The sequence below is a fragment of the Hakea prostrata genome, chromosome 5 (genome assembly GCF_041222555.1).
Source record: "Hakea prostrata isolate BN-2017 chromosome 5, UWA_Hpros_2, whole genome shotgun sequence".
NCBI classification, from domain to species: domain Eukaryota; kingdom Viridiplantae; phylum Streptophyta; class Magnoliopsida; order Proteales; family Proteaceae; genus Hakea; species Hakea prostrata.
This window is the reverse complement of record NC_142604.1, coordinates 6,826,152-6,848,817: the sequence shown is the minus strand read 5'-3', so window position 1 is coordinate 6,848,817 and position 22,666 is coordinate 6,826,152. Positions and strand designations below refer to the sequence as shown.

At 39.2% G+C, this 22,666-nt stretch overlaps 2 protein-coding genes across 3 annotated transcripts in view; both read right to left on the bottom strand.

Moving 5' to 3' along the window:
* Nucleotides 1-274: 274 nt before the first annotated feature.
* On the bottom strand, nucleotides 275-8,905 carry CLPP6 (CLP protease proteolytic subunit 6). The gene is made up of 9 exons (XM_089156253.1): nucleotides 8,707-8,905; nucleotides 8,545-8,588; nucleotides 8,129-8,198; nucleotides 6,944-7,148; nucleotides 6,696-6,761; nucleotides 4,298-4,438; nucleotides 3,271-3,324; nucleotides 2,630-2,722; nucleotides 275-600 (listed from the first exon to the last, which is right to left on the bottom strand). Exons 1-9 carry the CDS (start codon nucleotides 8,790-8,792, stop codon nucleotides 553-555), a joined length of 807 nt encoding a protein of 268 aa, XP_089012379.1. The 5' UTR covers nucleotides 8,793-8,905; the 3' UTR covers nucleotides 275-552.
* Nucleotides 8,906-11,134: 2,229 nt separating this feature from the next.
* LOC149014728 (GYF domain-containing protein) overlaps nucleotides 11,135-22,666 on the bottom strand; it is a 35,656-nt gene continuing 24,124 nt past the window's right edge. For both annotated transcript variants that reach the window (XM_089156472.1, XM_089156473.1), the window contains exons 8-10: nucleotides 12,941-13,131; nucleotides 12,606-12,665; nucleotides 11,135-12,040 (exon numbers count right to left, since the gene is read on the bottom strand). In XM_089156472.1, coding sequence (XP_089012598.1) covers nucleotides 11,658-12,040; nucleotides 12,606-12,665; nucleotides 12,941-13,131 — 634 coding nt within the window. In that variant the 3' untranslated portion in view covers nucleotides 11,135-11,657. The remainder of the gene's footprint in view (nucleotides 12,041-12,605; nucleotides 12,666-12,940; nucleotides 13,132-22,666) is intronic.

The following is a 22,666-nucleotide window of genomic DNA, read 5'->3' as shown; positions in this document are numbered from 1 at the left end:
AAGTAAATTCCCCTCCTCAACAAATGGCAGAAGGGTATAAGGCAAATACAATAATCTTTGGATTTGTGTTTTAGAACATAAAAAATAATTTTTAAACATTTTTGAACTTTTTTTTTTATTTTTAAGCCTTCATCTTTTGAAGTTTGATTGGATAAAGGGGTGTTTAGGATCGGACTATATACATTATTCGCAAAAGAAAAAAAAAATCTCCAAGAGCCAGATAATCAGGAGTCTTTGCAGGTCCAGGTAATATGAACAATAACCATAATCAACATTTCCAAAAGTACTCCCTTCACTAGGTTAAGACAACAGAACTGCAAAAAGTATAACCAAGTAACTGAACCAAAACAAAGCAAAAAAGGGGATAAGGATTACAGAGTTTCCCAATCTCGAACATTGATGCATCAACCTGACTTACTCCCTGAACTCAAGCACATCAACATTGTATGGGGAAAAAAATAATTCAGAATGATATTATTCACAGGTATTGCATGAAATCCCTACATTACAACTTGCTTTAAAAAAAGCTTTGATAAATCTCCACCTATGAATTTAATATTCAGTCTCCAAGACACCATCGATGAGACCAAACTCCAAAGCCTGCCCAGGAAGCCAAAGAATGAGTACTGAGTATCAGTATAACCATTTAGAGAAAGAAATATCATGCAGTAACCATCAGGTTCACGTTAAAAAACCTACCAAGTGGTATAAACCATAAAGACAGATAGGAGACCCCATTGCACAAGTCCCACATAGGACATCTTCAGGCCCAAATAATCATCCTAAGTGGCCAGTTTTATGTACCAAGGAAATCCTCTGGATGGGTTCCTATCCAAGGCTCCCCAATGGATTCTACCACGATCAAGTCAGGGGAATGTGATCCTCTAAGATGCTTCTTACAAAATTTGGTAAGCAACAAGGCAAATGTTGATATTCCAAATAGACTCAGATCTGATTGTGATTCTGTGAACAAGGTGAGGAGGAATTCTGGTGGTGCATAACGTTTAAAATTGGAATGATTTGGATATACCATGCCCATGAATCAAAAGCCTCATCTAACTCAGTAAGGATCATCATATGAGCATTGACTGTTCAATCACCCATTATTTTATCATCCCCATCACGACTAGCCAAATCAATAACTATAGCCGAGCTCATGCAATAGAGGGCCCTATTCCTATTTCACTGGTCAAGTTTCATCCCAAAACTCCTCCATCCAAATATGAGTTATCGCAGCTTGAAATAGAAGCTTAAATGCAGTGTCACAGATTGCCCAAAGGGAAAAGGTCGCCTACTTCTAAACCAGATGGAATCTGAAGCTTTCTTCCAAATAAGAGGGAGAGTGGATGGGAAGGAATAAGTGGTCAACGGCCTCAGTATAATTCCAACAAAGGACACAAATAAGGGAAACAAGGATATGGGTGTGGAAGAGAACAGCTGAGTGGGAAGGCAAAGGATAAAAAATCCCCAAACCTAAAAGCGGTGGTGGGAACTCGACCTTTGAACCAGATAATAGAGGACCAAGCGACAGGGTGCTGGGTTTTGACAAATTCCCAAGTGGAGGTGGAGCTGAAAACCCTCTTCAAGGGAGAGGGCCACAAAAACTTGTCCAAGAGGGAGGGTTGTTTCTTTATTTTTTTATATTATTATTATTATTTTAAAGTGGAGATGAAACACCTTTATGAAGAAACCCGGGGGGAGGAGGAGATGTTGGCAACAAAAGCTTGTCCAAGACGGAGTGTTATTTCTTTTCTCTTTTCTTTCCTGGGAGAGTGGGTAGGGCTGGTGTGTGTGTAATCTGGGGGGGGGGAGAGCCTATAGTTGAGACTTGAGAGAAAGTGGAAAAGGGGAGGGAGGAGACCAAGGGGCCAAGGGTGGAGAGGGCAGCTCTGGGAATGCCAGAAGAAAAAACTGAGTGGGCACCCAAAAAATTTGTAGAAGATCCCTCGGGGATGATGCCAAGGATCAAGCCAAAGGGAAATGGAGGTCCAATCAATGATCACAGAGGAGGCAGCTCTGAAGGCCAAGGGAGAAGAGAAGGATTGTGCACCACAACGAGGATCCAGTGGTTGGGCAATGTTCCAGATGGATTAAAAAAATTTTGAGGAGATAGGAGTAGACCTAGTTGCCTGAGATAGAATCATGCTTGAATGAGATTTTCAAAGTAGTTTGAGGAGGCCAGCAATACTATAACTGCAGATTCTGTGGATTCCAAGGCCTCCTTCCAATTTAGGAAGGCCTATGTTTATGTTTTATTGATGATTGATATGTCATTTAATGCTCACAACAATAGAAGGGTGTACACCATTTTATCAGGCTTCCACCAGTTTGGGGTCTAAGGAAAGTCATATTGTATGCAGCACAAAACCTGCTTTTGCAGAGAGGCTGTTTCCCAATTAAAAACACACAAACACTATGTTGCAAAGAAGCAACCTTACCATTGCATCAAGGTCCACCTAAGTGTTCATAAACAAGTAAATCTAACTGAAATCATACCTTTGATCCAAATCCAATTTACAGCCAAAACTTCGGATGTATGTGGTAAACATGTATCACTTGCCTTAACAGAAACCTCAAATGTACAATGAGAAAACACATGATATTATCATCAGGTGCAGAACATGATTACCTCCGAAGATGAGAGAAAACGGTCCCGCTCAGTGTATTGCTGCACTTTCTCAAGAGGTTGACCGGTAAAAGCAGCATACATCATGTCAATTTTCTGCAACACAATCAGATAGAAGCTAAAGCAAGACAGAAAACATGTTAAGAGATATTAAGAAAGGTTGACAGACGAACTTAGTAAAGCATTGTTTGGGCCAACAACTTTGATTGTGTAACTAACTCTTTTTTTTTTTTTTTTGGGTGCAAGGGGGGGGGGGAGGGGATACTTCCAAAGTCAAAATTTGACAAGCAACATGAATTGTTGGAAAAAAATATTGACTAGCATGGTTTCATCAAGAAACCTCAAGTTTCCAAGTCATCTCAAGATAGAAAGACCAAGAACAGATTTTGACAAGCAGAAGAAATCATAGGAGAGCAAGTAAAATCAATTCACAATGATACTTCTAAACTGGGACTAGAGTCAGTGACTCAGTCAAAACAAGTTTGAGCTAAAAAAAGCTGGGGTATCGACTTTTAACCAAACGATTGTGCAATAAGAGCTTCCATGTCAACTGAAGTTACGAAAAAATAGAATAAAGTTGCTTAAATCAACAATTATTACAAGCATACAACTAAAAAATATTTCAAAGTGCAATAACATCTTACATGACGAGATTGAACAGCTTCATTGACTTGGCGTCTCACATCCTCCACATGACCCTGCAAACAAGCAACAATTCAAGATGTGAAGTTAAAAACAGAAGGTGTGAATGAAGTAAATGTCCCTCTGCAACAGGAGAAAACTGTATCCCAGAGGCATGAGGCATAAACAAACGACTTTGAAAACGAGAAAAGAAAGATCAAAGAAGTCTGAAGCTGCTTTGGAGGTTTTAACATGGATTTATAAGAGCTGTAAGCTGGAAGGGAAAGGAATTTTGGAAAAGAGACCCTCTCCAGGATTTTCATACAGCAGGAGAATATTGATATCAAGGGTAAAGTGAAGACAAAGATGCAGCTTGACACATAGCTGGAGGTTAAATTTCTTCCTATTCTTGGCTAAGTAATAGATAGTGGAGCTGTTGTTTCGACTGGTATTAACATGAACATTGATGTACAATAACAAATAGAGTTTAGCTAGTAAAAGCAAAGAATGGGATATATGAGGACAAGATCAGTAACAAAGATGGTTCCAGAAAAAATGCTTCTGAGTATAATAATCCAGTTCAAGATGAGAGTGTGACTTCTACATTTTACAGAAAGGGGACACCTCAGTGGCAAGGCAGAGAAGAAGATTTTCAGATATCTAATGGGTCTACATGACAAGCTTGGATTTAATTGGATTTTGGTCTTTAGTTAAAGAAAGGGAGAGTCAGTTTTAGTTCTAGAGAATTCTAAATTTTTAGTTTACTTGGATAAGGGTCTAGGTATGTGTAGGAATATTGAGCAAGGAAATCATTTCTTAGTTCTAGCATATATAGTGGAGTGTCCCAAAACTGCAAGCATACAAAATGGAGGAAGAATGGCTTGTTCGCATATTTGCAATAGGCACTTGGCACGTTAGCACACAAAAAGATACACATATCCATGAAAAATCTATATGAACCACATATCCATGACCACTAGCCTTATATAGGTTGAACCAGTGTCCATTTACATGCATAACAATCAATCAGACCAGAGAGTGAATGTTTACCCCACAGCCGCTCTGTGGTTGATGAATCATTATACGTGCATTTGGCATTGCATATCGCATGCCCTTCTCTCCACCTGCAAGAAGAAGTGCTCCTTGGCTTGCAGCAACTCCAAAACATATTGTGCCTACTCTAGGCTTTATCTGAACATTAAAGATGGACAGCCAGAAGATTGTATTAGATGTACAAGAAACAACTTTTCCCCCTAAATACAACAGCAACAAAAGTTCATTATGGTAATGAAAATTTTTTAAATTCCAAACCCAACATTCCCCCACCCCCAGGCCCCCCAAAAAAATTAAAAAAATGAAAATGAAAAACTGTCCCATAGACCAAAATGTTAATGCACACAATATTTTATTAGATGTACAAGCCCCAAACCTGGCCTGGTCCCTTCTCTTCATAAAGTAACAGTAATGGGTTTCATTAGGTTAATCTCAATTTTTTAAGAAAAAACCCTCCCAAGTAAAAATTGTCAACAAGTAGCAAATACATTAAATCCAATACTATCCAGCAACATAATCCATACTTATATTAAGCCACCTCTCAAACTCTCAAACAGCGGAACTCACTAATATTTAGCAGAAGGCAAAATCTAATGTTCCATCAGCTGGGACGACACATTCCCTGGAGTAAATATAATTTGTTTGGGTGTGTGGAAGTAGTTTCAGGCCACCATCTATAAGGTTTTAAACCCAGGCAGAAGCTTATAAAATATTCTGGCATCACTGGAAGGATTGGAACTGCATACATAGGGCAATGATTTTTCCAGATACGCAATAGTAGATGTGTACAAAGCATTGGAAGCAAAGGAACTGGAACAACGAGTGGGATCAAAGAAGACAGAGGACCGATCACTAAAAGATACAAATAGCTGCAAATTCTGACATCACCACAGCCAACTTTGTTCTCTCACTCTGCTCATGGAGTGCAAAAATGAGCACCCTTTTAACATTCAAAAATCATCAAAAAGGCCATCATGAACCAAGATCCGATTTGTTGAAGTGCGTATATTGGTTAGTTTTCCATGAGTATTCCATTACCAAGAGCTTTTTAATTGTTAATACAACAAAAGGAGAGATCTCCTCCATCATTGAGGTGTTGATTCAGTTTCATCTCTCTTTTTCATTACTGGTACTTTAAACTTTGATTCCATTACATGGTATCATACCTTGACTCAACTGACAAACATCCAAATCCATTCAGAGACAATGACTTATTGAAGCTTAGTGATCTTCTGAAAATACTTTATCTCATCTACTACAGCATTTCAAAGACTGCATGATGCAAGGGATTTGACTCAGCATAACCTTCACAATCATTGAACATAGCCTCAAAATCCTACATAAATACATGTCATTTACATATAAAAGCATTTTATGTAAATACTCGAAGTTTAAGCAGCAAACCTACGAAATCCTAATTTTTCTAACCAATTTTAACCATCTAAGAACTTTAGAAGATAATTCCCAGTATAAAAACCCTCTTTGAACCAACTGAATCAAACAGCTACAATTTCTATAAATCTGGCCAACTGACTAATTGGTGGTTCTTACAACGTGGTTTAACACCCTTCTAACATCCTGTTGGAACATCATCAGAATATCCCATGCAACCTAAAATATGAACTAAGGAGGGAAAATTCTTCAACTCTAGGATTTTGCCTCGTTTGAAGAGGTAGGCTTTAAGCATTTTAATCTTAAATCGAACAATCAAAATAAGCATTTGTTTCACCAGCAAAAGTTTTGACATATGCCTTTAATGCAATGCAACTCAGAAACCAGCTCAAACCATCCCACTCAATAGACATTCAAACATCACCACATCAGCAATGAATTTCAAACTGGTGGGGATTTGACCCCTATGAGAACATAGATATCTAGGAGAAATGGCCAAAATTCCACCAAAATTTAAGCCAATTTTTTATGCATAAATAACCATTTCAGCGAAAACACAGAACGGTCATTGTGGTGCTCCAAGTGGGGTTTTCCATGAAACTTCACAGAATGCCTCTTTAAGCATGACTACACATGCAATATTTGGCACTAAAGCGGGGTGCTTGGAGTTTCACCCCCACTAAAGTGGGTCACCTGTTAAAAACTCATCAAAATCTTGCTTTTGTCAGAATTCAAAATTTTGTACAAGCATTTCATTCAGTTGTTTGTGTAAACCAAATTATTTTGAACTCTAACAATGGTGAATTACATACTTTTCAGTTTCTGTGCATGGCAGTTTTGAAAGAACTGAGATATCACAGAAACCCCAGAAAGCCAGATCAAAAAGAAAGATTGGTAATGGTTACATAACAGTTACTGTCCGAATATCAACAATGAGAATTTCATCTACCGTGTTGCAATAACACAAGGAAAGCATACTCAAAGATGAACTTAATGAGTTTACCCATGACATGCAGTCATAAATTGCCAAGACAGAGTAAGTGCTTCCACCAGGACAGTTCAGGTAGACCTGATAAGAGATAACATTAAGCCATAAGAAGCAAAACTTCATTAAGAGAATGCACAAACTGAAATTATGAATCTAACTTCCTCATACTCTGGTGTATGTAATCCAACATACAAGATACAGAATAAAATAAAAAATTTTAAAAAGGCAAAAGAAATATGGCATGCTAAGGAATAAAACTACACGAGGATATCTGCATCTTCATCAATAGTTGCTAGTGTCACAAGCTGTGATATAACCCGTTGAGCCACTTGTGAATTGATAGGCTGTCCAATAAATATTATACGGTTCCTGAATAGCACAGTAGAAAGATCCAAAGGTCCTCCTGGAGTCATTACAGCTGGCATTATAGGTGGGTTCCCCTTTCTGGCATTTATTGGAGCATGGCTACTGTAATTACATGAAATGCAACTATTCAATAGGATATCAATGATTAAAAGAATGAAATTCGTAACATGAAGTCTAACATTAGAAATTGAAGAAACACAATAACCGGAAGTTTGATATCAACAATATACCGTAGACAAGTGCACTGTTTCTCTTGCAAGTAATACAAAAGCGAACCATCATCTTTTCATTTTTATATACTATAAGTAGTTAGCATCTATTTTTATCATTTTAGAAGTATATGAAAGTTTGTACTATTATGTTTTAGTCAGTTGAATTTTTTTATATTTGTCAAACATAGATGTGAGTTTATCAGTCCCAACTCCCAAGGATAAAAAGTACAGGAAAGCACCTTAGTATTCCAATTAGTGTACTCTTTGGAATATTTATTTACAAACCAGCAGATTTGATTCTTACCATCAGCTTGAGATGACTTTTGAGGACACTTAAAACCATTAACAGTGTCAGAGAAGCCATGCAGCCTTTAGAAGTCCTGGCTTTAAAGATAAAGGCAGATAACAAGAGGCAACAGAAGAAAGCCCAAGCTACTTGTATGTACACTAAGCCTGGCAAGTTGATGGATATGAAGATGATCCAAATGAATATGCTATAACATTCAAATGTGACAGACGAAACCAAGAGGAAGAATTTCATTTTGAAATCTAGAATTTAATAGAGCAACTCAAAACTAAACCATACTTAAGGAAATACAGCAGGAATGTGATAAAAATCAATGAACTCTAGGTGGAAGAATATATAAACCACACAATCTAAATTTCGAAAATCTGGCATAATAGGCCAGATAAAATAGGTGGATTACATCGCCAATAACAACCAAAAGAAGAGAATGAAATAGTGATAGTCTAACAATTAGCATCCTTATTTGCTCTCATTTAAAAAAAAAAACTGATAAATCACTTCCACAATGAATATAAAATAACACAAGTACGTCTATACAATTAGTAGAAGGCCATAAAGAGTACCTTGGATCACTTGGAGAGCATATCTTCTCATTTTGCTTCAAAGACAATCCATGACTGCTTCCAAATGGTCCTGGTAAAATGTAGTAGTTTATATAACCAATTAACACTAGGAGTCTGTGTATACATGCCAATATAAATTTATCCAAAAACAAAAAAGATAATAACTTGGTTTTGGTAAGCATTGCTATTATCGCTAAACACGTGACCAGAACACTTAAGCAAATGCTAAGTCAATTAAGAGCAGCTCCACGAAACCTCCCCGACGCACTAACAAAAAACAGTCGAGAGTTATACATTCAAATTGCAGGCCGGGTTTCCCGTTGAGGGTTTCCTACTTCTTTGGTCTAAGGAAAAGATGCATTCGTTAAAAACATGGATAGGTAACCTACAGAGAAAACCAAATCGAAAAAACTTACCAGGATGATTTGGTAGAGCAGAAACAGCTAGTTTGGATGAGCTTCTGCATAATAGGAGGAGCATTAGAAGAAAAATAAATTCAAATAAAACCTACCAACGGAATTGGATTAATCGACAAGCGAATTCAGGAAAGTAATACGTTGATGGAAAACAAGAACAACCTCCGAGTAGAGTGTGAGAGAAAATTTGTGTTCCAAGACGAAGCTAATGAGCCTGAAGGCGCAGATATCGCCACCGAAGCTACCATTCTCGATCTCTCTGAATCAGAAACACCCGGAGAGGCAAGGAAGAGAGAAGAGAAGTAAAATTTAACAGTCGAAGCAGATAATAATTATTACTCTTTCTCCTCTTCACATATACGGAAACGTAGGGATGTATCTCATGGAGATGCTAAAATACACTAATCTTTTTTTTTTTGGTAAAATCCCTAATAATTCCAAACAGTCTTAAGGCTCCAAACATTTTTTTTTTTGTTGCCAAATTTAACTTTTTTTTTTTTAGATTTTTTTTATGAGGTTCATCCGGGCCAGCTTGCGCGCACCACGATTACATCCTCAAATTAATGCCGCCGAATGGGTGCGAACCCAAAACCTCCCCGTGGGAGGTAGAGTCTTTAACCGCTTTACTAACCGCTTTACTAAACAGATGAGAAAGCGCTTATATTTGGACCTCGGGAAAAATTGAAAAGAATTAATAAAGAACAAAGAAAATATGATAGAAAAACAATAGACATACTGACAGTATATGGTATGCTAGGTTGACCCAAGAAAATGGACCTTGCTTGGGTCATGCGCATGACCATCAAGCCAAGTATTTCAGGAGTTTAGAGTCGAAATTTGATCTCAACCGTCGAAATTTAACAGTCGAGATCGAAATCTCAACTGAAATATCGGATCGGACGGTCGAAATTTCGACTTGATGGTCATGCGCATTTAAGGCACATGACCCAAGCAAAAGTAAAAAAAAAAAATGGTATTGCTTGGCAAGGTCTACCTCTTAACTCCTTTGAAGGAAAATTATACATCTCACATTTCCATCATTTTACACGGTGGCTGGCAAGTCTAGATCCTCTATCCTTAACCCCTCTTGATGATGTATGATAGAGAAGCGTGAGAAGAATATAGATGTTTACCCTATCAGATAGAAGTTTCCTAGCTCAATGCCCTAACTTAACTATAAATCCTCTATTTGTGTTTTTTTTGGCATTTTAAGTAATGAAATTTCAATGTTGTATGCATAGAGTTATCGTAGAGTGCTTGAAGATAATTCTAATTTCATCCCAAATAAAACAATGATACATCTTTTTTCTGTGTCTTAGTTCACCATGCTTTTCATACAAATCAGTATTACAAACTTTTTTTTAATATCATTTTAGGCCAGTCACCAGGAGTAAGGCCCATATGCATAGGTGATGGAAAGGGGAAGGAGGGGGAGAAGGTGTAGAGAGATGGAGTTTTGAGACCAAGACCTTCTTGGACTTTACCGTCACAAGGTTGTTTGGTTCGTAAGACGAACGCTTCTAAGTAAAAAGGTCGTGAGTTCGACTTTATTTGTTCCAAAAAAATGAAGTTTACTTGCAATCCCTTCACAAGAAGCTTATTTCCGCACAAGTGACAGAAAGCAAAATTCGCATTTTTTCACTTGTATTAGTTCAAGATCACCCTCATCCTTTATAAGGCAAATGGATTTTCACTTATGGCATGCTAACATCATGAAAGAATTAGAAGAGCTAGGCACATACGACCAAAGATAACATGCATAGCTTAGACCTTATATCTAACATGGCCTCAAACAGAGGTGATTGAAAAGCAAGAATCATATAGCTAACGCCATTCAGCTGATACAAAGCTTTTTATCTAGCATGCTAACATCATGATTCACCATTACTTTTGCTGACGGATCGAGTAAAGTTGCAGATAGAAACTTCAACTTCTTAATGGTGCAATCGGAAAAAATGAAAGAAACAGCCAAAGAGAAAAGCAACTTCAAAACAGAACTGGGTCTAGTCTTGCAGTTTGAGACGGGTTGGCTAGTAATCTGGCTTATAAACCTTGACAAAACCACAACAACTTTCTTCAATCATCGTCTCTCGTGCATAGAGCATTACTTAATAACCTACATCCTCCTATGTGACATCATTTCATTGATAGTTAGAACAAACAAGAAGTAGGGGCGTAAATGGATAACTAAAATCCGCTTTTTGAATTCGCATCCGCATACATTTAGGGGCATCCAAATCCGTTCAATTACTAATAGGATGCGGATATGATATTATCCTTTTCATACCAATTATTATCCCCGACCAATTATTATCCCCGATAAAATTATCCGATGAAGTTACTTATTTAAATTTATTTTTCTTATTTTTATAAATTTGTTATCAGAGATAGATAGCTATTTTTGTAAAAAATTTAGGAAAATAGTCACTTAAGTATCTAAATTCTTAAATTTCAAACTTAACCCTAAAAAATAAAGTGATAAAGATGTAAACATGTAGTCAAAAACTTGTACCCAATATATATTCATGTTCATTTAGAAGAATCTATTTAAGAAAATAATTATCCAAATTCAACTGAATCCGTCCGAAAACCAAAACCCATAATGTATTATCCAAATCCTGTTCGAATATAATAAAATGCAAATATAGTATTACCAATATCCGATCCAAATCCGGTCCGTTTACGCCTCTAACAGGAATACTCAGTGCAGCCTCGTGAATTGTAAAGCACCACGGAGTTGCATGGTTGGTCTTTAAGATTCTATTTTAATACTACGGGAGAAAAGTAATAAATTGAAGAATGTTGGAATATCAGTCAGAGGAAACAAGAAATAAGCTATGCTTCGACTTCAAATTGAATTAAACCGGCCGTAGGCCTTTCTCTTCGAAATAAGTGAATCACGGGGAATGGATCTACTGCTTTTGAAGTATTACTCCACAAAACCGCTTTAGCTGACACACTACTGCCTGCCGCTGCAACTCTATTGAAGAGAAGTGGTTGGGGTGCGAGGATTTAAAAAAAAAAAAAAAAAGAAGAAAAAAAAATCCAAAAACTACATTTACAAAAGTGCCCTTCAGACAAATGTATATACAACCTTTTACTTCAAACATCTTCTAATCCTCCAGGGTTTGAATCTCACCCATCATGATGCGGTTGCTAACGACGTTGAAACCCAGAACCGCTGCGCTCACCTTCTTCCCCTTCTTCCCCTTCCTCTTGCTTCCTGATTTGGCAGACCCATCTGCTACCATGTCTGAATCAAAGTCCCCAGCACCTGCACTCTCGGTATTTACATTTCCAACACCAAAACCTTCCACCCTTCGATCATTTCGAGACCGGAAGGCAATGTCAATCACATCAGCTGGCAACAGTTCCTTGTAGTTGAGAAACATGTCAATGAACTCATGATCAGGATCAAATGAGCCAAGATTCTCTCTCAGAAGTGTCTCAGCCTCGGATGTTGACTGCTTCAGACAAAATTCTAGGAAACTTGTATCTGGGGAAACAGTAGACCAACAAGATTCATGTTTGAGTCAGTACTAATGAAATATGAGAAGAAAAATTGACCAAACAAACCCAGGTATCAGGGTTTAGGTAACAAAATTAACTCCACAAAATAGTAAGAACATCAAAGCTTCTAAACCCTCCCATCTAGATGACCATTGTTAACTAGAATTCCATCACTTTGCACAGCCGAGAAGAATAATGAAAATCCATGCATCAGTGCCTCAGGCAGTCCAGTGAGGCATACCATGGACTTCCAATTTTCAATTTGACTCAATGAGCCCGAAAGGCACGTGAAGGCAGCATTGCATCAAATCCCCACAGGGAAGCAAGGGATCACACAAAATTATTCTACCTTCAACTCCAGTTTGCCGAGGAGACGTGATTTTGGATTAAAGTAACCCCTTGAGAACTGAAAACTAAACACACATGCCCATGCACATGTTCATGCACGCAAACAAGAGAAAGGACCTAACTTATCTATTCCAAGAAGACTACATAAAAATTTGTCAAGATGCAATTATTTAAAAATTAAAGATAATGCAACAGTACAGTACCCTTTGTCCCAGTAAGCCTCACAGATTCACTTTCACACCAATCTCTGAAATCCATGGCCTCTGCAGAACATTCAGTAACATTTAAAAGTCGTTAGAACAAAAACATTTATGAACATCTAGGGAAAATGGTTTATGGTTTCTGTCCAGGACTGTAACTCCTGCACAAATGGAGAGAATGGGATAAACTGATTGCCCAATGAAAGGCAGAAATTCGGCCTTTGTTAAGGCTTCCTCACACAATCACATTGCATCTCCCCCCACCACCACCTAACACCCCCCCCCCCAAAAAAAAAAAAAAACATGAAACACTTTACAGCAGAAAGGAGAAGGCTAACCTGACTGTTTGGATACGGTGTCCCGTTTTCCTCGTACTGAGGACTGGGAAACAGCAGAAGACGAAACAGAATAATCAGCTGATCTGCTACCTGCAGACTTTTGACGACTTGTGGATCCTGCTACAGTTCCTTTAACAGCTGTAGCTTTGGATCCCCAGCTGCTCTGCTTTGCAAGAGATGGAAAATCTGACCTGTTTGTAATGAAAATCTAAATCAATGGATAAAAGATAAAACAAAAAGAACCAATAATGAAGAGGGGGTTTCTTTGAAACAAGAATTATTATTCTTTCATAAGAAGTAAATATCATCCAGTAAACCATCATAACTTCTCCTTCATATGGTATGGCATAAATATAAACATTTCCTCAACTAATCCAGAGAATTGGTGCATCAATTCCTCTTTAAAAAACTTCAGCTCCTACAGGTTTCTACTGAATAGCTTAAGGATTAGGCCCCAAGTTGGTCCATGATCTCCTAAAAATTCTCATTTCTTCCCATGATCACCTCAAAATTCTCGTTTCTTCCCATCTGTTCCTCCCAGAAAGAGAGCCCCTTAGATGTGTATCCAAAGTTCCGAAACTGCAAGCCTTACATGCAGCAGTCATCATGTAGGAGCGAAAAAGACAGGCTACCAAGTCTGAGCATCCACGCAAACTCCAAAGCAATAATTCAGAAGACCTTAAAATTTTCGAGTTAAATTCAAAGCACAATAGGTCCTTCCAACCCAAAATTTCATAAATCCCCCCGCACCACCTCTCTGAGACAACTCATTTGCACATTAACATGAGGAAAAGCACATGGTGCATCAGCGATACAAATTACCTCCATTGGTACAGACACATTATTCTGCAAGGGGGGCCGATGAACCTTGGTTAAATAGTTTGAAGCATCCACGAGAGAATAAACTTAGAAGAGAACAGAAAAGCCAAACTGACAAGAACTCAATGCTATCAGCCCGCAAGGATTGGAGCATAGTTAGCAATATCCAGAGCTACTAAAGCACTTGATGCTCTGGTCTCCGGGAATCATAATATAAATAAAGAAATCTATGGGAAATGGAAGACAATTGGTTTCACGGGGAAATGGAGGTGGGTAAATTTTGAGCACCACCCTGAGTTATCCCCTAAAATTAATGCCATCCCCTGAGTTATCCAATTTATAAGTCAGGCCTCCTATTACTAACACTTTTAGTCTTAGTTTTTATTTATTCATGTCCAGTATAACCCCTACATTGTAAGGGAAGAAGATGGAGAAAGAGCTGAAGACGAAAAAAATATTCATGGGAGAACAGAAATCGGAAGAAGACAAGATGCGTCAAGCGTAAGATTGTTCGTTCAAGGCTATTCTTGTCTTTTTGAAAAAATTAACTTGCTTACATCAGCACTTAACTGTGATTCCTAATGACAAGGGGTGTCATTGACATATTTCTTTTCCTATAGGGGGTCTGATTGATATATTGGATGACTAAAGGGGTGGCATTAATTTAGGAGGTAACTTGGGGGAGTGCCAAAACTTTCCCAATGGAGATGGGACACAATTTTGTTTTCTTTTTCCATTCCTTGAGAGAGGATTACCACAGTTGAACTTTTAGTTTTTTCCTAGGGATTCTGTCTGATGGTGGACAATTACTGATGAAGAGTTATTAGCGATGCAGTTGGTGATTCCTTGATGTTACAAATTATGAGAAAAACTGCAGTGTTGGTATGAACCTTACCTAAGATGGAAAACGCACAGTAGAGCCGCTAGCAAAGGATGTGCTTCCAGGGATACCACAGAAGATAATACCTAATTCATGTAATTGTTGTACGTAATAAAATTATAAAAAGATTTGAGGTAATTCTTTCATCTTTAACACACACCCCCCTCCATTGCTTGTTCTTCGCTCCATTCCCGCTTTTGGTAGGGGGGGTTGGATGCGGGGGGGGAGGTTTTCCTTCCCTTGTTCCATCTCCACCCTTCGTTCCTGGCCGTTCGCCTGGTCGCTGTTCCCTGCCAAGATTAATGTCCTCTGGAATTGTTAAATCCTATGTTAATGAATATCAGTTCACCGCCAATTCATACCGATATGATCACACGGTTTGAAACCCCATTTAGGCTTGCAATGGAAACACCCAATTCAACAATAACCAAAAGAAAGAAAATGGCAACTTTGGAAAGTATCTCAAATTTAGTAGGGAGGAGTGGCAGATTCATAATAATCAGAACCTCAAAGCTTATGTAGGAATACAATTAAGGAGCCCAGACCAAATTTATTAATTGAAAATGACAGACTAAATTGGAGCAACAACTCAACCTTACCCAAATTAAAAGGGATCGGCTACATGGATCCTACCAAAGAGAGAACTACTACTACAAACCAACCAGTAATACACAAACTAACTAGGACTGGCTACACGGATCCTCGCCCTCCAAACGCTCTATTCAATATCATATGAAACAGATGAAACAAACTACAGATGTTTTTCCTCACCACATCTCCTAAGGTCACTTTCAGATTGCCTCTACGGTGTAGTCTGTGGTTGGAAACCAACTACGGGCCAATATCCAGAATCAAGGATGAACTGGCCAGCTTGGGTAGGTCAAGACTATGGTTAGGGTTTGACAGAACCTTGGTTTGATAGCAGAGCAAGGTAATGTTGACATAGAAGGGTATCACTGAAGGTCGATAATTCATCGATGGTAGTTTTTGCAAAACATGAAAAAAACTGAAAACTAGTGTTCAGTTGAAACTTAGTTGGCCCAAAGGAGGAAACAGTCCAGTAAGGATGCCAGGAGAGATAAACATACACCATACCTCCTCCCCCTTCCACCACCCTTCCTAATGCTCTGCCACCTAAGAGTGATATAAGGAGAAGTTTCCCCACCACCATCAATCCTGGGGGTTGTTATTACTGTCATGAAAAGGGTCACTGTGCCAGAGACTGTCCACAAAAATAGAGAGTTGCAGTATTTGACTCCAACAGGGACATGAAGAAGAGGTAACATATTCCCCAGTTGAAGAAGAATCAGATGCACAATTCTTGGAAGAGATCACCAAACCCAGCAACCTCAATGTGATGGCCAAGATCTTAGTATCAGAGACTGAACCAGGGGACTGGAAGAGAAGCAGCATATTCTACTCCAGGGTCAAAGTAGGAAGGCTATTAGCCCAGATGATTGTTGACAGTGGCAGCAGTATTAACACTGTCTCAGAAGGTTTCATTAAGAAGGCAGGGCTCAATACTGAGAAGCACCCTCAACCGTACAAGGTATCCCTCTTGAACAGTGCAAGAATAGAGGTCAGTACCAGATGCTTAGTTCCAGTCAGTCTTCAAATCTAGTGCGACATCATTCCCACAAAGCTTTCAGACATCATTCTAGGCAGACCCTGGCTCTAAACAACAACATCACCATCTCTAGCAGAGAGAACACATGTACCTTCTATAGTACAAAGGCAAGAAAACTGTGCTCCTACCTCTCAACCTTCCTGAAGAAGCAAAAAGGCAAGCTCTCTGCACCAATTAAAAGAGTACCAATAAAATAGAGCACCAACTCCTAATGGTCCCACCCAAGAAAATACAAGAAGAGCCTGTTAGAGATTTCAAGTGCCTCGAGCCACGACAAGCCACGACAAGCCACGACAAACCAAGACCAGTCCTTCAAGACCCACCAAAGCTGTCAAGAAGGTTGAACTAGGGCAAGCCCATATCAGCCATTCATTGGGGATGAATGATTTCAAGAAGGGGATAGCTGATGTAACTATCCAAGGACAGCCCAGGAAGAGGGCCCAGGCCCACTAGCAATTTGAGGCAAGCCCAAGGGGCTGAACCAACACAAGGGCATTTTGGTCATTAATCACCCCTAGTTCAAGTCATATTTAGTTTGAAATAGGTCCAGCTATTTTTGTGGAGTCCTTTTCTACTTTTCTTTGGTTAGTTAAAGAGTCCTAATTTGTGAGTTTTTTAAGAGTTTTTTTTTTATTGGGAGTTGTTTGTTTGAGGCCTAAGTTATCTTAATTAGCATGTAGTTTTTAAGATCTCTTAAAGTTTAATTAAGCATGTGTGTTTAGTAGATTCCAAATCTAGGGTGACTGTCTTGTAGCAATTTGATTATATTTTGAGTGTTCTGGTCAAGAGTTGGGGTCCTAATCCATTAGCAAATCAGCCAAAGTCTCTTTTTGAAGGCTATAAATAGCCCATTAGTCCAATGTAATTTTTAGTTTTGAGTTAATGAAATTTTGAGCTGAAGAAAGACTTGAGAGAAGTCGTGGGTTTCCCAAGGTGGGAGGCCTGCCGCTGGATCATGCCCAGTGTTTTATTCTTCTATGGCTGTTACAACATTGGATATTGCCTTTTTATTTTTGCAAATCAGTACCACAAAATGTTTCTCCTCCATTCATTTCCGTTCTGCCAATGCACAGAGTCTTATTTTACAGGTTGGTTAGCCAAGATCAACAACAAATTCCTAATGGCTTCAAACACACATTCCTATGGGAACCCACTTGGGCCTAGAACTTTGGTTATTTAACCTCATCAAGTGCAGCTTTTACCTTAGAAACACTAATTTTAGGTATACCCCTCCCCCCCCCCCAAAAAAACAAAAAAAAAAACTGTCTAAATGTGGAACACCTTCCAAAACCACCATACTCGGATTGCGTCATCAACCACGCGGTAAAAATAATCATTCCACATCTCCTCAAATGTCCTAAACCCTTCCTAAGATTCTACCATCATGACTTGTAACACATCTAACCTTGAAAGCCCCTCCCCATATAGGGTCTTCACAATTCCTTGCCCTTGCTTTCCACACAATATTCTTAGCTTCATTTCTAGCAGCTTTATACTCTCTTTAGATCTTCTACAGCTTTTGTCATTTACCAAGACTTAAGACTAGCTTTCCGAGCATTAATGGCTGTTTGGACCTGATGTGAACACAAAGAGAAGACCTACCAGAAGCCACAAGGGAGCTTATTCCTCCCCGATCCATGCACACCCCTAAGGGGGTATCTTCAAGTCCCCTTATCCATGTTTAACCACTCTGTTAGTTAATTGCCTTCAAGGCGTCTCCTCTAGAGTTCCACCCCCTCAACCTTGGGGCAAATAAGCCCCCTATCTTTCAAACATGCACAGTGGCAAACAAATCTATGAATACCAGCCTATTTGTGGTCAAACTCTCCCCTTGTAATAACTCGCAGTCTATACAGGACAATCTTCAGCCTTCCAGTTAAGAAGAAACCTATTTAAGAATTATGGTGTCCACTTCTTGATGTAACCTAGGGTTAAGGGTCTTGAGATAAATATCTCCCTTGGTTACCCCAAAATCCTATCCTTGGTGAACCAACAAATAAAGAACCAATCCTGGGAATTAGAAATTCTAAACCAACCTAGATGGGTTGATGGGGGGAGAAAGTAACCCTATTAAGCAACGAATCTAACGATGAAATTTGAGATGGGTAAGGTCTAGGGAGAGTCAGGTACGATTTGATTTAACAAAATAAAAATGGGTTGCGTTTGAGATAACCAGGCTTACCCAGAGATGGAAAAGGATGTCTAGATTAAGTTGGTATGGTTAAGGTTAACTAAAGCTTCATGGCTAGGTGCAGGAGGGGTTTTGTGAGGACTCGGGAACAGTTTAGGGTTTTAACAAATATTAAAACAGGCTGGTGGTTTGAGACAAATTAAGGTTATAACCAATCCCTAATGGGCGGAAACTTTGGAGGGAAAGAAATTCAACTCAAGGGATAGGGATCAGAGGGTAACAATTAGGGATGCAGAAAACTTGCATTATGTAGGTAATTGCCTTCCTTCTCTCTTTTCTTTCTCTCTTTTCTTTTTCTCCTTTTCTTTCTTCTTTCATTCTTTCCTTTCTTCTTTCATTCTTCTCTTTCTTCTTTCATTCTTCTCTTTCTTCTTTCATTCTTCTCTTTCTTTCTTTTCTCTTTTCTTTCTTTTTCCTGTTCTGAAATTGCAGAACTGCCACAAGTTCCAACACGGGAGAAATAAAAAAAAAGAGGGGAGGGTTGCCGCAAGGTGTAGAAGGGGCTGGGGAGGGTGCCACAAGGTTTTGGTGTGGTGAGAAAGTCTGCACAAGAAGAAGGGTGAGACAGAAGAAGGGGGAAGGGGGCTGTGGATGCAGTACTTTCATGGATTAGGTTATGGAAGCTGCAGTTGAAGAAGGTTGCTGAAATTGAAGAAGAATCCCTTTCTAAATCCGTTGTGTCCCTCCCAAGAAGACCACAACGTTGTTTGCCTTCAAACAGAAATTTGTATTCATCAAATCAACATCCTTTACAATAAAGTAGGGTGGGCTATATATAACCTTACAATTGGAGGGAGAAAGCCTCTTAACTTCGAAATGTAACTTGACTCAACTAAGGAATGCTTTATAGACGAGGATCCCTTTTACAACTCAATAATTAATAAATAACCACCACAAATAAATGAAAGTAACTTGCAAAATAAAAGATAATTATCCAAAAGGAATCTCAATTTAAAATATATTTCCAACTGGGGACTCCAACCCAAACTGGGACAAAAATACTAACTTAATCAAAGAAATCAAATTAGATACGGACTCACAAAAATAACTGGACAAAAATAACCATCAAAAGAAGTGGGAAAATGACCAAAATGCCCCTCAGAGGCCAGCCAGCCCACTAGGTGCGCCACTTGGGCTTGGTCTAGGGCCTAGATGGCTGGTTCAGCCTACTTACATCACTTCTATAGGTAACTAAATGCTTTATATACACATGATTCCTACCTTTAACGCTTGGCTATACATGAGACAATAACAGGAGATTAACATGGAGTCTCTCCTCCTCTCCGCCATCTTCCCCTCCCACTCCTGCCTTGCTCCCCTATTTTCTGGAACCAAGACGACTCTCTCCCCCGCAAAAAGGTTCCTCTGTAGCCTAAGCTCCCCCTGGGGAGCCAAGTGATGGCTCTTGAGGGCAACGGATAGGCTAACAATGCCGGTGGAGGTTACACTCACAGGTTGTTAACAAGTTGTTGCGGTGGATCTCAATGCTCAGCACTAGTGAAGTCGTCCCATCTCACGTGTCTCTCATTCATTAAGCAAATCAAACAATCCTTTAAAATGTTTGAATAAGATCTTTCACCTCCCCTTTTTCTCTTTCTATTTATGGCGCAACACCCAAACCTATTGGTTTTCAAATCTTCATTTTTTTGACATTTATGGTGGCCGGTGGCAGTACTCCCCCACCTAAATACCCAGCTCCTTTATTGCCCCTTTAATTCTTATTCTTCTTGTAGGGTATCCGAGATTCTTCTCCCCCACATTTCCAGCTGCAGTGTCTTTTTTTCTTCTTCTGTTTTCTTCTTGGTTGCAGTCAGTGTACGCTAAGGATGGAAGACAATCAGACTGGATAGCCCCTCACTCCATCAAACTCAGGAGGTACTTGCTCTTTTAACAAGACTAGTGAGGAAAACAAAGGTTGTTATGGAGTCTGGAAATGGTGGATCCCTCGAGTCGTCTCCACTACCAAAAAGGGTCTACATCTTCTGCTGCACAGGAAGAGAATCACCTGCTGTATAGCTATGCCATCAAATTTCACAAATAATCTACTGTTGCTATCTGTAAAAGGCTAGCTGAGGTATGGGCTCCCCTTGGTGCTATAAATGTGTTTTGTGCTGGGATTGATGCTTTCAAAGAATTGTTCATAACTGAACAGAAGAGAAATGTAGTGTTATCCCCTTCATCCTAGAGGCTAAGGCAAGTCTTACTCCACCTGACATTACAACCCATTCCCGAATATAGAGAAGACGAAACCCTTCCACCTAGGGCTGCAACTGGGCCGGGCTGGGCCGGGCTTTTGCAATCCCAAGCCCAACCCTATATGTTCTAATCTAAGCCCATTCCCACCCTGACCCTAGTTCAGGGCCAAGGATTATTGTCCTTGGCCCTAAGCCCTACAAGGCCAAGCCAAGCCCATTCCCGCCCTAATTGGCCCTAATTGGGCTGGGTCGGGATGGGTTGGCCCTGATTGGCCCTAGTCCTGACCCTAATTAGCCTTGATTGATCCTGATTAGCCCTGATTGGCCCTGACCCTGATTAGCCCTGATTGGCCCTGTCCCTAGCCCTGATTGGCCCTGTCCCTAGCCCTGATTGGCCCTGTCCCTAGCCCTGATTGGCTCTGATTGGCCCTGTCCATGGCCCAAATTGGCCCTATCTTGGCCCTAGCCTTAATTGGTCCAATTCTTGGACCTAAAATATCAAATGTAAATTCATAATAATAATAATAAAAGTATCATAAGTAAATTAAAAATAAAATTTATAGAAATATAAGATGATTCAAGCTCATATAAAATGATAAAATAGTCAATAAGTTGATAGTGTTGCTTTAAACATAAATAAATTCATACTCCATAATTCTATATTGATCTCTGAAATTCTCTCATTGCTTTGATGATGGAAATTGAAAACCTCTCATATTATTTCGGTGATGGAAATTGAAAACCCCTTCAATTAATATCCTTATTCAACAAAAAAAAAATCATATTCAAAACTTTGTTAACAAGTAAATCAACGATAATTTAGTATTGATATTTTTTTCGTAGTTAAAGAAAATTATATTTTAGTTACAAACATAGCCATCTATCCTTAATAAGTTTTTTTTTTCCCCTTTCTAAAATATCACATTGGAGGCAAAAGAAAGATGTCAATATTCATGATGAGAAGTTGGGGTGTAGATTTGTTAGATATTAATTCTCTATATACTTATGTTAATCTCGCCTTAGCCCAAAAATAAAATCAATGATTTTTTGGAACTAAAAATGACTTAGTTCGAAAAATAATAAATTATCTTAGTTCGAAAAATAATATAAAAATAAAAAGTGAACTCATAGTCTAATATGATCAAAATGACTGAAGGTAAAAGTCGAGACTTATAGTTATATCAATGTTAATGTAAAGATTAGGGTAAAAATCTAATACATGATCAAGGTCAAATTAATATTAAGACTAGAGCCACAATTAGAGTCAAGATCGGGCCAAAATCAGGTGGATGCTTACTACATTTGTAATGAAGATATAATTTATTTTTATTAATTTTTTACAAAACATGATCATATTTTTAAAATTTGACACGTGTCAAATATTCACCCATGTGGATTATAATTAATTCATCTCCATATGGGTAGAGGGTCCAGACTCAAATCAGCGTCAAAATCATGGGCTTAGATCAAGGCCAAGATTAGGGCCAATATCAGGGCCAGGATCAGGGCCAAGATTAGGGTCAGAATCAGGGCCAAGATCAGGGTCAGAATCAGGGCCAAAATCAGGGTCAGAATCAGGGCCAAGAATCGGGGCCAAGATCGGGGCCAGAATCGAGGCCAAGATCAGGGCCAAAATCAGGGCCGGGCCGGGCCGGGATGGGCTAGGCGGGCCAGAGAGTAATCCCAGGCCCGCCCTTGGCCCTAGTTCAGGGCTAGAATATTTTGGCCCTAACTCGCCCTTAGGGCCAAAATCTTTAGCCCAAGCCCTATTCGGGCTCAAGGCAGGCTTAGGGCGGGTCAGGGCCGAACTTGCACCCCTACTTCCACCCATCGCAATATGGGCTCAGCTTAGGGTTAGGAGCATAAGCTATGACTATTGTGGCTCCTATGAGTGTATAGGAAAAGCTGCAGCTGAACTGGGGAGGGTGGTGGAAGTGCATTTGTACCGTATTGTTCTTGAACTCCCTGGGAACTCTGCCAGCATCAAGCTCATGCTTGATATTAACAAAGGAGT